The sequence below is a fragment of the Palaemon carinicauda genome, chromosome 5 (assembly GCF_036898095.1).
Source record: "Palaemon carinicauda isolate YSFRI2023 chromosome 5, ASM3689809v2, whole genome shotgun sequence".
NCBI classification, from domain to species: Eukaryota; Metazoa; Arthropoda; class Malacostraca; order Decapoda; family Palaemonidae; genus Palaemon; species Palaemon carinicauda.
Window position 1 is genome coordinate 55293014 of NC_090729.1, and position 16393 is coordinate 55309406.

At 43.1% G+C, this 16393-nt stretch overlaps 1 protein-coding gene across 1 annotated transcript; it reads left to right on the forward strand.

Annotated features, from left to right (window-relative positions):
* Positions 1 to 7665: 7665 nt before the first annotated feature.
* Positions 7666 to 13106, forward strand: LOC137640898 (piggyBac transposable element-derived protein 4-like). The gene is made up of 3 exons (XM_068373357.1): positions 7666 to 7691; positions 8075 to 8960; positions 12831 to 13106. Exons 1-3 carry the CDS (start codon positions 7666 to 7668, stop codon positions 13104 to 13106), a joined length of 1188 nt encoding a protein of 395 aa, XP_068229458.1.
* Positions 13107 to 16393: the final 3287 nt, after the last annotated feature.

The following is a 16393-nucleotide window of genomic DNA, read 5'->3' on the forward strand; positions in this document are numbered from 1 at the left end:
CACCTATTTAACATGTTTAGTATGTCATATTTAGAGGGGGAGCCATGTACCAACTGTGTGTCACACAATTGTACATAATTATTTTGTATATATTATGTTTGTATCTGCGCTCTTCCCTCGCACTAAAAAGAACCTGAATGATCATGTTTCCGGTTTAGTTCTGTGACATTGTCTGTCTCTCGAACATGTTATGTCCTGTTGCCTTGAGGTTTTGTATATAAAGGAGAGTGTTCCCTAATAACCAACTCAGTTGATTGCATCCTGCCTTTGAGTTCACAACCTTTTCTCTCGGCTCCGTCACAATAGCAAGTATTGCCAGTCTTCCTCCCTAATAGACAATCCTAGGTTAGGAAGAGCTTTCTTAACTGCGGGGTGTGTCTCTTGCTACAACAAAGTTTACATAACCCTTATCCCTTCCCCCCCCCTCTCTCTTTCTCAGTGATGGCCTAGCCATTGCATCTCTTGGCTGCAGTCTTAATTCCGTACCTAGTGTAGGTTAGGATGGAGGACCGGCTCAGCTCTCTGCCGGCTGGCAATTATATGCTGGCCCGCAGAGACCCTTTTTCTTTTCCAGAGTGAACCCCAGACCTCCCTTGGTCTCCCTTCCTTGTCTGGCGGTAGAGTCCGGCACGCTATGGATTTATTGGAAGCCTGAATGCTTCATTCTCCCCTTCCATATTTTCACTCTTTCTGGATGGAAGGTCGTATGGCAATGCCGCCTTATAACCTTACATCCATACTGTTTCTCTTCCTAGTGTTTTGTACCCCTAGCCCCGAGGCCGGCTTAACAGCCAGCAGCCGGGCAGGTGGAGGTTCTCTGGTTTTTGGTCACTGCCGGCAGACATGTGTATTGCTACCTTTGCTTGCCGGAAGTGGAAACACATCCCGAAATCTGCTGGCCACTACGATTAGCGGCCGGCAGCCAGGTGTTAGTGTCCTCAGCTGCCGGCCGGCACACATTTGCGGACCTGTGACCTGCCGCCTATTAGTTAAAGGTAGTATATCTTTGAACTATACAGGGGTAAATGCCGGCCGGCACTTGCCGGCCGGCACTTGCCGGCGCGTGCTGGCCGGCAGAGCAGTATGCGAAGTACAGTAGTTACTATATTTGTGGTTTAGTACACACTACATTAATAAAACTACAGTACAGAGTTTGTTGTGACACTAAAGTTCTTCCAACATACTTAATGTTGTCTTGTACAGCCTTTTGTTGAGACCGTACAATATATAGAAAGTGAGTTCATTCTGTATTCATTTTATCCCTTATATCAAAACTTTATTTCAAGGTGTGAGCTACACCTTAAATTTCTGTTTAGGAAATTACATAAGGTATTCTAGAATAGAATTAACCATAGTTTTAATATCTTGGGAGGTTACAGCAAATGGCTGGACAGGAAAAAGAAGAATGTGTCTTTCATTCTTTCGTTTATAGCTTTACTATGCAAGCTAAATGTTCTAATATAAGTGAAAAGCCTTCACTTGATACTCATGGATTTTTTTCTTCTCTTTACAGGAGGACCATACGAAGTGCGTGAGTGTGTTCTGCAATGTCCGAAGCAAGAACTTCTGTGGACATCAGTTTTGGAGGAGGCACGCATCATGTGCAGCCTCCAGAGGTGATCTCCGGTATTGGGACCCTCAGGTTTGTACAGTATGTTCTAACCTGATTACCAAGGCCTTTGACACCCCTAAGTCGACGGAGTTAAGGGATGGTACCAGGGAAAAGTTTCGAACCTGGGTGAGGGGTTTTCAGAAAAACACCTCAGGTCCCTACCTTCCAAATGAGAAGATGAGGGCCTATCTTTTCCCTAAAGCATCGGCTGATGCAGTCATTCCTCATCCTCAGGTGGAGATACCAACTGCCCAGAATCCGGTAGATTCTGAAGTCTGGACTGCCCTTCAAGACATCCAATTGGACGATAAGATGCCGGAGGTGTCGGATTCTACAGAAAAGGACCTTCTAGGAGAAGGTCAGGCGGAGGAGCTGTCCCAGGCTCCTGAAGTAAAAGAGGAAGAAATCGACGAGGTGTCAGTTACATCCGGACCCAGAATATGTTCCATCTACATCGTCTGCTATCCCAGATGACCTGGGAAGTATTCTTTCTTCTATTGTTGAGATGATTCAACAAATTCAAAAGAAGAATGATGAAAAGGAAGCTGCAATAAACTGGAGATACGTAGACTTGCATCATCATGTGGGCCCTAGAAGCGACTCGACGTGAAGGATCTTCCTTTGTGCTCGGATACCAATCCTTGGAGGTATGCCGAACACATGCCAATGACAACCGGAAAGATTGTTATATCAAAAAACCTGCGAGCAGTTCCCCTGAAAGAGGTGGAATTTTGGCCCGACAAAGATTCTTACCCAGACGGCTATGTCCGTCTTAGGAAGGAGTCAGCCTCAAAGGAGGAGACGGAGCCAAAGGAGGTCATAGTTCTTGACCATAGTAAAGCACAGGCGTTATTAGCAAGCTTGATGAAAGAGAGGGGCTTCACGAACTCAAAGGTGTCAGCCTTGAGTAAGAAGCTTCCCTCCTTTCTGACCTCTCCAACCTGAGCCTTTCCCTTCATGGAAAAGGGATATAAGGCAGCCTTAAAGGCAGTGGAGGCAAGGAAACTATGTCCCTCCTTGGAAGAGTGCAAGCCGTTATTTCTGACCTTGCCCTTGGACCAAGAAGACTGAAAGGACGTCCACCTTACCTTCACAGTAGGGAAGCAGGAAGCTGATGTTGCTTAACGTGAGGAACTTCCGAAGCTGTCGGAGTTTCTCTTGCTCAGAGAGCAAGAGACGAAGGAAAGACTTGCGGCATCGAGGTCGTTGCAAATGACTTTAGAAACTATAGCAAGTGACCCCAAGAACCAGGACATGTTCATGATAATGGACAAAACCCATCTGGCCACAGTTACAGAGGATCTTTATAGCTTTATTAAAGCTAGGAGAGCCTGTAGTGAGTTTGTGTTCACCTCGGCTGCGGTGAGGCACGAACCGAGTAAGCTGATCTCCTCTTGTATCTGGGGTAAGGACCTGTTTCCCAACGAAGTGGTTAAAGAGATAGTAGACAAGGCCGCCACGGAGAATAGGAACCTTCTCAAAAAATGGGGCTTAGATCTTAAGAGAAAGTCTTCTCCGGATGATGGTCCCCAACCCAAGAAGAAGACAAAAAGGCCTAGGCTATACTCTTGGCCGGCTAAACCCTACCGACAGCAACAACAACAACTTTCTGTGACTGCAGTGCCTCAGTTTGTGACACAACCTCCGACCACGTACCAGCTGGTACCTCAACAAGTGGCGACACAGTCGCCAGTTTTTAACCCAGCCTTCAAAAGGCAGACTTCTTCCTTTCGTTTGAAAGCTAGAGGAACAGCCAGAGGTTCTTCTAGACGCCCTTCAAGAGGAAGGGGATCCAAGGGAGGATGTGGTCAAGGAGGCAAGCCTCAGGTCCACAACAACAGAAGTGAGATGCTTCCAGTACGAGGGAGACTACAGCTATTTATGGATCGTTGGACCTTCGATCCCTGGGCCCACAGTCTAATGAAGAATGGACTAGGTTGGAGCTGGAACAGTCCTCCACCTCAATTTCTTCAATTCTACCAACACTCAACCCCCATTCTGGAAGAATATGTCTGTTTCAAAGAAGGACTCAGAAAAACTCAGAGTCATTCTAGACTTCTCGTGAACTCAACAAGTTCATAGTGAACTACAAGTTCAGAATGCTCACACTTCAGCAAATAAGGACCCTACTGCCTAAAAGGGCATATACCGTCTCTATAGACTTGTCTGACGCTCATTGGCACATTCCAATTAATCGTCACCTCTCCTCCTACCTAGGCTTCAAGTTACATAGAAAACTCTACGCCTTCAGAGCCATGTTTTTCGGGCTAAACATAGCGCCAAGGATTTTCACGAAGCTTGCAAATGCAGCCGTCCATCAATTACACCTAAAGAGGATCCAGGTAGTAGCGTACTTTGATGACTGGCTGGTGTGGGGAGCCTCCTGGACAGAATGCATGCAACCCTCTAAGATAGTGATTCAGTTCCTGGAACATCTGGGATTAAAGATCAACATAAAAAAGTCATGACTTTCTCCAGCTCAAAAATTTCAGTGGTTGGGAATCCACTGAAATTTGGAGTCATATCGACTTTCCTTTCCTGAGAAGAAGAGGAAAGAAATAGTAGGATCTGTCAAAAGACTATTGAAATCCAAATGGATATCAAGACGCGAACAGGAGAGAATGCTGAGCTCTCTACAGTTTGTTTCGATAACAGATCCAGTGCTAAGAGCACAGCTATAGGATGCAACAGGAGTCTGGAGGAAATACGCATTAAACGCGCGAAGAGATCTAATAAGACCTCTACTGACTCGACTGTGAACGCTTCTCAAGCCATGGTCCAATGCCAAGCAACTGAAGAAATCAATACTTCTTCAACCTCCTTCCCCGTCAGTAACTATCCACACAGACACTTCAAAGAAAGTCTGGGGAGGTCACTCTCATCAGAAGAGAGTCCAAGGAGCTTGGTCCAATCTTTTCAAGTCATTTCACATCAACTTTCTAGAAGCCATGGCAGTTCTTCTTACTGTAAAAAAGGTATCTCCTCGACACTCGACCCACATAAGACTGGTTCTAGACAGTGAGGTGATAGTGAGATGCCTGAATTGACAAGGGTCGAGGCCACCTCAAATCAACCTTTCTTCCTTTGGAAGAAAGGAAGAAATGGCACCTGTCAGCAGTTCACATTCAAGGGTTCCGCAAAGTGACAGTGGACGCTCTATCAAGGTTTACACCAATAGAGTCAGAATGGTCCCTAGACGTAAGATCGGTCTCCCTCATCTCGAGTCAAGTCCCGGAGCTGCAGGTAGACCTCTTTGCGACGAAAGACAACAAGAAAAAAGATCGTTATTTGTCCCCATACGAGGATTCGCTAGCGGAGGCATCGGACGCTATGTCCTAGACTGGAACAGATGGTCCAGTATTTATCTGTTCCCTCTGCCCAACCCTCTTTTGAATGTCCTCGACAAACTGAGATCCTTCAAAGGGAAAGAGGCAATAGTAGCCCACAAGTGGCCAAACAGTATGTGGGTTCCTACTGGCATTGGAACTACGACTAAAGTTCATACCGCTACCGGATCCATCCCTGTCTCAGCGAGTACAGAAGTCAACTGTCTTCGCTTCATCACAGAAAACTCGAACCTTACATCTCATGATTTTCTCTCCTTAGGGATGAGAAAAAGATTCTGGGTATCAAAACTCAATTTAGACGTTTTGGACGAAACTAGAAGACAATATGGGGCTTCAGGGAAGAAGTGCGTATCCTTTGTCAAGGCGTGAAACCAAAAGAAATCTCGACAGATTTCTATTTTTCACCTTCATGAGCTAGGTTAACCAGCCAACACAATAATATTGTGCAAGTCTTCCTTGACAAAACAGATACTATATGCCTTTCAGGTCGACCTTTCTAACAACGTTCTTAATGAATTACAAAGGCCCGTGCTAGGCTTAGCCCTTCAGCGCCTTCAAGACCCCTTTCATGGTCATTAGATAAGATTCTTCATTGCATGAACAATGAGGAATGCGCTTAGAAGGATTTGAATTAAAAGTTATATTTTTGTTTGTACTCGCTTTGGGGCCAGAGTTAGTTAAATAGTGGCTCTCTCTAGAGAGGAAGGCCATGTCCAGTTCTTGGAGGGAGAACTGAATCTATTTCCAGACCCAACGTTTCTTGCCAAGAACCAGCTACCCATCAACAGGCGGGGTCCCTAGAGAATCTGCCCTCTGAAGGAAGATGCATCTCTATGTCCAGTGGAGTGCCTAAAGGTTTATCTTCATAGAACTTCAGACTTTATGGGAGGACAGCTGTTCAGAGGAGAAACATCGGGTTCAAAGGTATCTCTGAAACAACTAGGGGCGAAACTCACCTGTGTTATTCGCAGATCAGATCCAGACAGTACACCTGTAAGTCAAGATCCGAGGAAAGTTGCTTCTTCGGTAGAATTTCTTTAATTGTATGGACGTTGGACATATTTTTTCGTACACCGGCTGGTAGTCGTCCATGGTGTTCTTTACGCACTATGCGAAGCAAGTGGAGAGACTCAAGAGGTCTGTGGTAGCAGCAGGTAGAATTCTTTAACCTTCTGTTTAAATCTGCGAGGAACAGTGTAATTAATTAGGGACGATTAATTAGGAGGGTGGTTGTGTAGTGACAGTATGTTACTACACACTGAGCGACAGGCCACCAACGTGTCCTTACGAACTATTCCATTGACGTTGGTGAACTATAGCATAATACGGACACTTGTGCCATGCGTTTCTTACGCTAGTGTAAATAAACAGTATACATACCGTATCATTTTTGTCAATAATTCGATTGAAGTGGCAAATCTGTTTCCTGTTAGATGAAACAATATTATCTGTTAACTGTTTTCTTTATTCTTTAACGGATATCATCCACATTTTATAAATGCTATAAATGTTGATCTGATATGTAGGTTTATTAAATTTTAATAAACTAGTTCATAGTGAACCCTGCGTCTTATTCGCCCACTCTCATTTTATTAGAAATGTACTGAACATTAAGATTAAAATATGGAATTTTCTATTTTTTCCTGTTTTCAGATTTTCAGCATGGCGAAGAAATATCTCAAGGAGGAGGAGTTTTTGGAGCTCCTTTTCGTCAGTAGTGATGAAGAAGAGCCTTTGACCCTTACCTTTGAAGAAGACACTATCCAAGACGACCTGGTCGACAATGAAACCTTGCTGCGTGAGGAAAACGAGGATCATTTTTTGGCTGCTGAAGTAGCGGAAACAGCGCATGAAGAGAGACATGATTTTGCTGTCTTGCACGCAGTTCGTCTTGTTTCCGTTGTTCCTGTGACTCCTGCAGAATCTCCTGTGCCTTCTTCAGCGTCTCCTGGGCCTTCTTCAGCGTATCCTGGGCCTTCTTCAGCGTCTACTGGGCCTTCTTCAGCGTATCCTGCGGTTCCTGTGCCTCATCTTAGTCCCGTGGAGATGAGGAGTAGGAAAAGGAGGAGAGGACCTCTTTTCCCTGCAGAAGGTGTGGCATTGAAGAGATTGCCGGATAACTCTTACATGGCTAGGGACAACACGAAATGGCACTCAGAGCCAAACCCAACAATGCCACCAATCTTGAAGATTGACCAGTTTGACAGTGCTGGTCCTATCATGGCTGTCTTCGGGTTTAGGACTCCTACTGAAGTTTTTGACAAATTTTTGACAAATATAATGCTTGCAGAAGTGGTCATCCACACCAATGACAAAATCCTAACCCTACGGAACAAATACAAGCGGCAAAACGACCCCACCTTCAAGGATGTGACCCTCATGGAGTTACGTGCCTTCCTTAGGATCCTCATCATGACAGGGGCACGGAAGGACAATCATCTGACAGCGGAAGAGATGTTCTCTAAGTCTCTAGGATGTCCCTTCTACAGGAGCATCATGAGTGAGCGCCGCTTCGCCTTTATTCAGAGGGCCCTACGTTTTGACAGCATTGCCACGAGGGAGGAGCGTGTGACACATGACAAATTTGCTCCCATAAGGAATTTGTGGGACCAGGTCATTGCCAATTGCATTGCCAACTATGAACCCAGTGGGCATCTCACTGTGGATGAGCAGCTCCTCGGCTTCAGGGGACGGTGCCGTTTCAGGATGTACATTCCGAATAAACCAGCAAAGTAAAAAGTTTTATTTATTCATATATATATATATATATATATATATATATATATATATATATATATATATATATATATATATATATATATATATATATATATATATATATATATATATATATTATAGATAGATATATATGCAATATTTTTAATTTTTTGGATATATATGCAATTTTTAAAAAAAAAATTTATAGGTCTAGTTTTGTTTTCTTTATATTTATTGTTCCTTTTATTTTGTTTTCTTTATATAAATATTGTTTCTTTTATTTTGTTTTCTTTATATTTATTGTTTCTTTTATTTTGTTTTCTTTATATTTATTGTTTCTTTTATTTTATTTTCTTTATATTTATTGTTTCTTTCATTTTCTTTTCTTTTCTCTTAGGTATGGCATCAAGTTAGTTATGGCATGTGATGCAGACACGTTCTACATGTGCAATGCCATTCCCTACCTGGGCAAGGGAACTACCAATAAAAGTACGCCCTTGGGAGAATACTTCACGTTGGAGCTAACCCGACCCTTCAGGAAGGCTGGGCGTATTGTTACGACGGACAACTGGTTTACTTCCCTGCCACTAGCCAAGGCTCTACGTGAACGTGGGATGCATTTAGTTGGTACTATTCGTCCAAAACCATACCTGCCTACTGTGTTGCTGTCAACGCCCATGGAATTAGGCGAATCTGTTGCCACGTATAATTACAAGGACAAGGTCACCGTTTTGTGCCAACATGTCAAGCCGACGAAAAGGATCCAGATTCTTTCCACAGTTCATCACAATCCTACAGTCATTAAGGATCATAAAAGTCACATGCACATGTTTTATAATACCACAAAGGGAGGAGTTGACACGTTCGATCAGATATATTCTGCCTTGACCTGCAGCAGGAAGACCCGGAGGTGGCCCGTATGTGTCTTCTATGGGATTATCAATCTTGTTGTGAATAATTCCTTTTTAATCCACCAAAATTTGCCTGACAACACCTTGTATAACAGGAGGCAATTTTCTGCGGAATTGGCCATGGAACTCGCCCGTGATGCAGCACTTTCAAGACTCGCAAACAAGAGGTACCTCCTAAAGGACTTGACTTACCTCATTTGCTCTGTTTTTGCAGTACAAGAGCCCGAAGACGAGAGTCCAGACACTCCAAAACGAAGTGAGAAGCGCAACAGATGCCCTCTCTGCCCTTCTTCTTCTAATGTCAGGACCAAGCTTTTGTGTAGCAAGTGCCATAAGCCTGTTTGTAACTCCCATGTCAACTACACCTGCGACCAGTGCCAACTCAAGTAGTAAGTTTCACGAATTATTTTTCTTACCCGTTTATACTTACTAAAAACAATTTTTAACCTTTTTGCTGTCATCTAGGGTCATCAGAGATTATTTATTTACCATTTTATTGCATATACATCAATTATTAGTACTCTTTCTAGATATGCCTTTCTTTTACGTCAATGGCGCACGGTACGTGTTACATTTGAACTAAGCTTCTGCCCAGTTTATATTAACTATATATAATTCCTAAGGTTTTGCCATCATTTGGGATCATTGTAGATGACTTTTGGAAAAATTCATCCAAACATAATAAGTATTACCACTATAAATATAGCATTCCTTTCACACAAATATTTTGTAGTGATTTTGTGTATACAAAAATTAACCGCTTTTTCTTTTCTTTACAGATCTAGCAGTTTTGCTGATATCGGCGATTTTTTTACGTCAAGTTGTGCACACAGGACTCTAGTTGCAGCACCCAAGTGGTTTTTTCGTTCACTGTTTTATTTTAAAGTGTCCAGTGCAACTTATTTAGGAAAAATTGTATTTTTATACTTATTTTCGTATTTATGTAAGTACAGTGTTATTTTATATTAAAAAATTTTTTTTCTCCTACACCAGTAGAAAGTAGACTCTTTAAACTAGTAATCTATAAAAAAAAAAAAATTGTAAATTGGTATCCTCCCGTTAACCCCCCCGAAAGGGAGTGTAACACATATGACACCACTTTACCTGTTACGGGCGGGTTTGGCCACCCTACCTGTCCAGGGTTAAGAAGGGTTGACGTTGTTCCCTAAGGGAATGGTGGTAGAGATGCAAGATTTGTTCCTAGGCGGATACAACTATTATCCAATAGTTAATAAGAGTAGACACATTGGGGTATATATCAGGAATTCTTACTGACATTGGTGACTCTTATACAAACTTTGCTTTATAATGTATAGGGCAAGACCACTATACAAGCTTGTCATTTTTTCATCCATAGTTATTATGTACTCCTCGAGACTTTTTCCAGAGTCTAGTACTACTCTTCACTGTCGGGGGCAAGAAGCGCTAACTTGGTTCATGCGTAGATGAAATGATGTATGACGGTATCATCGTAGGTCTCTAGGTCTAGACGGACCAGGAAAATACTTTCTTGAGAGTATGGCATCGGTTAAGAATCCACAGATACAGTAATGATCTGGTAAACTTCCATCAGGACGACATGGCCTAAGCCAAAAAAAAAACGGATTTTGCGCGAAACAAAAAATCTATTTTTCGGTGAGGTAGCCATGTCGTCCTGATGAACCCGCCCTTCCATTTATTCTAAAAGGGCTTATTGACCCCTCCCTATAATGCAGTATCTGTAGCACCTCGTACATCGCTACAAGGAATAAAGAGGGCGCTGCCGCCTTCATCAGATACACACTGGAAACAGAATAGGAGAGATTCCTTATGAACGGCTCTCTTTTCATTCTCGTTTCAGATTCTTTTCACTGTAACCCCTGGAAGCGTTAATACTGTTCGGGGTGAAGATAGCTATGTGACGTGTCAAGAATACGTCCTCCGATATTATGCGATATCCCTGTAAGAGTTATTTAGGGATATTCGTTCTAGGAGTTAGAATTCTGGATACCTTAAGGTAAATTTCTCTGGGAATATCACTGTAGTCAAATATACCCTAGGAAGCTACCCTTTAGGAACTTTCATCGGGACGACATGGCTACCTCACCCAAAAATAGATTTTTTTGCTTCGCTCAAAATCCGTTTTTTCAGCTTGTTTACATACTCGTTACCTAACACCACCTATTAAACTACCAAACAACAATCAATAAAAAGATCGTTTGATTTTTAAGTAATTTAGATTGCCAGTTTCCCAAAAACATACACTCTTTCATATTTTGCTCCTGTTTTAATTTCTGTGCTCTTAAAATAATCCTCTGACTTTTTCTATCATGCTTCATAATATGGAAATATTACATTCGTGGAAATATCTGAATTTTATACTATATTATTGAAAAAAATAATTAATATGGTATTGATTTTGGTTTCGAAAAACCCATTCGGTTGCCATACCCAGTATCACTCACCTTCGCTCAAAATGTTGGCCCAATTACGAAATATGACATGTCTATATTGTTATTTATTACTAGCCAAGCTACAACCCTAGTTGGAAATGCAAGATGCTATAAGCCCGAGGGCTCCAACATAGTAAAATAACCCAGTGAGGAAAGGAAACAAGGAAATAAATGAACAATTATAACAAATTAACAATAAATTATTGTAAAAACAGTAACAACGTCAAAACAGATAAGTCATATATAAACTATTAACAACGTCAAAACAGATATGTCATATATTAAATATAAAAAGACTCATGTTAGCCTGGTCAAAATAAAAACATTTGCTGCAAATTTGAACTTTTGAAGTTCAACTGATTTAACCACCTGATTAGGAAGATCATTCTACAACTTGGTCACAGCTGGAATAAAACTTCTAGAATACTGTGTAGTATTGAGCCTCATGATGGAAAAAGCCTGGCTATTAGAATTAACTGCCTGTCTGGTATTACGAACAGGATAGAATTGTTCAGGGAGATCTAAATGTAAAGGATGTTCGGAGTTATGAAAAATCTTATGCAACACACATGATGAACAAATTGAATGACGGTGGCAAAGATTAATATCTAGATCAGGAATAAGAAGTTTAATAGACCGTAAGTTTCTCTCCAACAAATTGAGATGAGAATCAGCAGCTGAAGAGAACGAAACCCAAAACAAGGTAGAATGAAAGAATCAAAATATTTCTTCAGAATAGATTGATCACTGAAAATCTTGTAAGATTTTCTCAATAATGAATATTTTCACATGAAACTGCAGTTTGTGGTTATTACATTAACAATGCAAGTGAAATAAAAAAAATAATTGCCGACTTGATTCTATGAATGTTTACTTTTTTTTATTTATTTTTTTTTTTTGACGATAGGTGACTTGCAGATTATAAAACACTTCCGTACACATTTAAGCTACAATGTTTTGTAATGACCCTTGTGGGTCATGTTTGTTGATAAGATACAACAATATATGAGAATACCAATTAAAGAATGTGGATATCGTAAACATAATTTTATTCTCATATTTATCTAGCACATTTCGTTAACTGCAGATTTTAAACAAACCCAGTAACGTCAAAAACCGCAAAATCATCTATCACTTTCTAATGATATCAGATTATGGAGACTTTCCTCAATGCTTTAGAAAAATAAATAGTTTCTAATCCTCTCTGCACCCAGCGTCCTTGCGGTGTGCCATCTATTGTGTTTGCCATGACTTTTTTTTTTTTCAAAAGCTTCGGTGATTCATAGTGAGGAGGTCTAAGGGAACGAACTTTTGTTCATGATAGTACATATACGTTCATATACATACAACATTAATATCATAAACATATAATCATGTATATATCAATACTTATATCTAGCATAACACTATATAGTGCCAATATACTTATGCATACTATATAAAATAATTGTACCCTTTAATGAATGGTAGCTTAGGTCTAAATATTAATTTCACAGCGACGTTTTTTATTCACAATACATTCAATTCTACATTAAGTGAATAATGTTTTTTTATATAGCTTACAAATCTCTTTACATATAAAGGCGTCGAGTTTATACATTCCATGACCAATATTCAATTTGTTTTCAAAGGTTTCTTTTATGAAACTGGACTCTATGATGTTTTTTTCCACTAAGTTATTTGAATGAACCAATTTTATTGCACCTGACCAATTAATGGTGTGATTTTTATCTCTAAAGTGAGCAAAGAGTGCATTATTATCTTGAGAGTATCTGCCACTTTTCTTATGTTGTTCAATTCTCTTTTCTAGGGCTTTACCAGTTCGACGTGGTGGGGCAGAATAGAAGGGGAGCCGTATCAAGGTTACCCACAGTCTCCCAATACTATTGAGTATGACAACAGCGCTATGTTCAGTATGGCGGACATTCCTTGTAGCATTGAGCATGGTGCTACAGATACAGTAGTTTGGGAGGAATACTGTGAAGATCTTTTTTCTAGAAAAGACAGGGGGTCCATCTGGACGTCATGGCCATCTCACTCAAAAATAGATTTCTCTCTTCGCTCAAAGTCCGTGGTTTGGGCTTAAGCCATGTCGTCCTGATGGAAGCATACGAGAGTATTAGTGTATCTATGGATTTTGATCAGGGCCTTAACCTTGGAATCTTCAGCTTTGAGTGCTGCCCGGACCTCCCTTGGTCCCTCATCCATGCCTGCCTGTAGAGCCAGACAGCATTGGTCAGGAAGCCTGAATTAGATTCTCCTCTTCCTTATATGCACTCTTTCGGATTTCCGGGCTTGGAGGTAGTTTACGCTCTTATCCCGGCATCCATTCTGTTTTCTTCAAGTGCTGTACCCGACCCGGCTGCCGGCCTGTGAGGCCGGCAGCCGGGCAGTTGTAGTCCTCTGGTTCTTTTGCTGCTGGCCGGCATCGGTTGTTTACCTTTGCCGGCCGGCTATTGTCAGCCCTTGTCTGCCGGTCGCTATGAGCAGTGGCCGGCAGCCGGGTACTACCTTGTGTAGTTGCCGGCCGGCAGTCATTGCCGGCCGACATTGGCTGTTGCCGGCCGGCACATGCATTTGAACCAGCGTTCTGCCGCTTTATAGCTGTTAAGTAGTATACTTTAAAGCTAGTTATGGTGTGTGCCGGCCCCTGTACTGTACCAGTATTCTTCAGTATAACATATACTGTAGGAAGAAAACTATAGTATAAGTTTTGGTACAGCGCTGTGTGTTCTAACATTTTTGTGTTGTCTTGCTCAGCCCTTTGGTGTGGCCTTACAGATAAGAAAGTGAGTTCTTTCTTGTCTATTATCTGGGATTTTAAAATCATATCTTAGGTGTGAGCTCCACCTGTTTCCTCTGGAAATTTTTCATTGGTTACTCTAGGACAGATTAACCATACAATTTTATTATCTGGAAGGCTGCAACAATTGGTTGTGTGGGGAAACACAAGTGTGTGTCTTTCCTTTCTGATTTGTTATGCTAACTGTGCATATCCAGTGATACCTAGTTCACGTGATACTCACGGAAATTTCTTCTCTTTGCAGGAGGTACGTCCGAAGTGCGGAAGTGCTTTCTGTAACGTCCGCAGTAAGAACTTCTGCGGACATGAGTTATGTAGGAGGCACACAGCATGCGCTGTCTCCAAGGGTGATCTCCGGTATTGGGACCCCCAGGTATGTACCGAGTGCTCTAACCTGATTACTGAGGCTTTTGATTCCCCTAAGACAGTGGAATCAAGGGATATAGCAAGGGAGAAGCTTCGCACCTGGGTAAGGGGCTTCCAGAAGAACACCTCTGGACCTTATCTTCCAAGTGAGAAGATGAGGGCTTACCTTTTCCCTAGGGCATCAGCTGATGCAGTGATTCCCCAGCCTCAAGAGGAGATCCCCTTAGTTCAGAGCCAGGTGGATGCTGAAGTGGCGGTCGCCTTGCAAGACATCCAGTTGGACAACAGGATGTCAGACGTGTCCGAGCGTCTGGAGGAAGACCTCCTGGCAGGAGGCCAGGATGAAGATCAAGCCCCAGACATTGTAGAGGAAGAAGCCAACGAGGTGTCGGCTGCTCCGGTTCTGATCCCTGAACCTATTCCCTCAACATCGTCCGTTCTCCCAGTAGAGCTGGGACAGGCCCTCTCCTCCATTGTTGGAATGATCCAACAAATGCAGAAGGAGAATATGGAGAAGGCGGCTGCAATGGAACTGCAGATGCAGAAGCTTGCAGCATCACGTGGGCCCCAGAAAAGGCTCAATGTTAAAGACCTTCCCTTGCGCTCAGATACTAACCCGTGGAGATATGCTGAGCATATGCCGATGACGACTGGAATGATCGTCATGTTGGATAAGCTGGGTGCAGTTCCCCTTGAGGAGGTGAAATTCTGGCCCAGCAAAGGGTCATATCCGGACTGTTATGTCCGGTTGAGGAAGGAACCAGCTTCAAAGGAGGAGACAGAGCCGAAGGAGGTCATAGTGATGGACCATGCTAAGGCTCAAGCTTTGCTTTCATCTTCGATGAAAGAGATCGGCTTCACGAACTCAAAGGTAGCTGCATTGAGTAAGAAGCTCCCTTCCTTTGTGTCCTCTCCTGCTAGAGCCTTCCCCTTTTTGCAGAAAGGGTTTGCGGCTGTATTAAAAGCAGTCGAGGCTGGCAAGTCTTGCCCCTCCCTGGAGGGGTGTAAACCCTTGTCGCTGGCCCTACCCATGGACCACAAGGACTGGAAGGACGTCCATCTTACCTTCTCAGTCGGGAAGTTGGAGGCTGATATTGGCGGACGTCAGTTCGGTGAGAACCTCACTAAGCTGTCTGACTTTCTTTTGCGGAGAGAGCTCGGGACAAAAGAAAGACTGGCTGCCTCAATGTCTCTTCAGACCACTCTTGAGACGATGGCAAGTGACCAAAAGGTCCATGAAATGTTCATGGTAGTGGCCAAGATTCATCTGGCCACAGTGACGAGGGATCTTTACAGTTTCGTCAGGGCGAGGAGAGCTTGTAGGGAGTTTGTGTTCACCTCTGCTACGGTGAGGCACGAGCCAAGGAAACTAATCTCCTCCAACATTTGGGGCAAAGACCTTTTCCCTAGCGAATTGGTCAAAGAAGTTGTGGATAAGGCCGCCACGGAGAATAGAAATCTTCTCCGGAAGTGGGGCCTGTCTATCAAGAGAAAGTCTTCCCCGGATGAGGGTCCCCAACCAAAGAGGAAGACTAAAAGGACTAGGCTACTGTCCCGGCCAGCCAAGCCAGTTGAACAGTAACAGCAACAGCAATTGCGATGCCTTCAGTGCCCCAGATGGTGGCACAAACCCCGACCACTTTCCAGTGGGTACCCCAGGCCGTGTCGACGCAGTCCCCGGCATTCAACCCAACGTTCGAAGGGCAGTCAACTTCCTTTCGAGCAAAGCCTAGAGGAGCAGCCAGAGGCTCGTCTGGGCGCCTCTCAAGGGGAAGGGGATTCAGGGGTGGTCGCGGTCAGGGAGGCAAGACCTCTGAACAACAGTCCAAATGAGATGATACCGGTAGGAGGGAGACCTCAGAATTTTCGGGATCGGTGGACCTTCGATCCCTGGGCCCACAGCCTACTCAAGAATGGACTGAGCTGGAGCTGGTACAGCACTCCACCCCCGTGCCTTATGTTTTTCCAACACTCCACCCCCGTTCTGAAGGAGTACAACCAAGATCTGTTGGAGGAAGAAAGTGATCCGAAGGGTAAAGTCCATCAAATTCCAAGGGAGGCTGTTTTGTGTTCCCAAGAAGGACTCGGAAAAACTCAGAGTCATTCTGGACTTGTCGCCACTCAACAAGTTCATAGCGAACGGCTGGTTCCAGATGCTAACACTGCAACACATAAGGACCTTACTGCCCAAGAGGGCATATACC

What these genes read in the sequence shown, in the direction of transcription:
- LOC137640898 (XM_068373357.1), top strand. Translation starts at nt 7,666, where the DNA reads ATGTACATTCCGAATAAACCAGCAAA. An exon ending in ATTCCGAATAAACCAGCAAA is followed by an intron (nt 7,692 to 8,074) that starts GTAAAAAGTTTT and finishes CTTTTCTCTTAG; the next exon opens with GTATGGCATCAAGTTAGTTA. An exon ending in ATGTCAACTACACCTGCGAC is followed by an intron (nt 8,961 to 12,830) that starts CAGTGCCAACTC and finishes TCTCTTTTCTAG; the next exon opens with GGCTTTACCAGTTCGACGTG.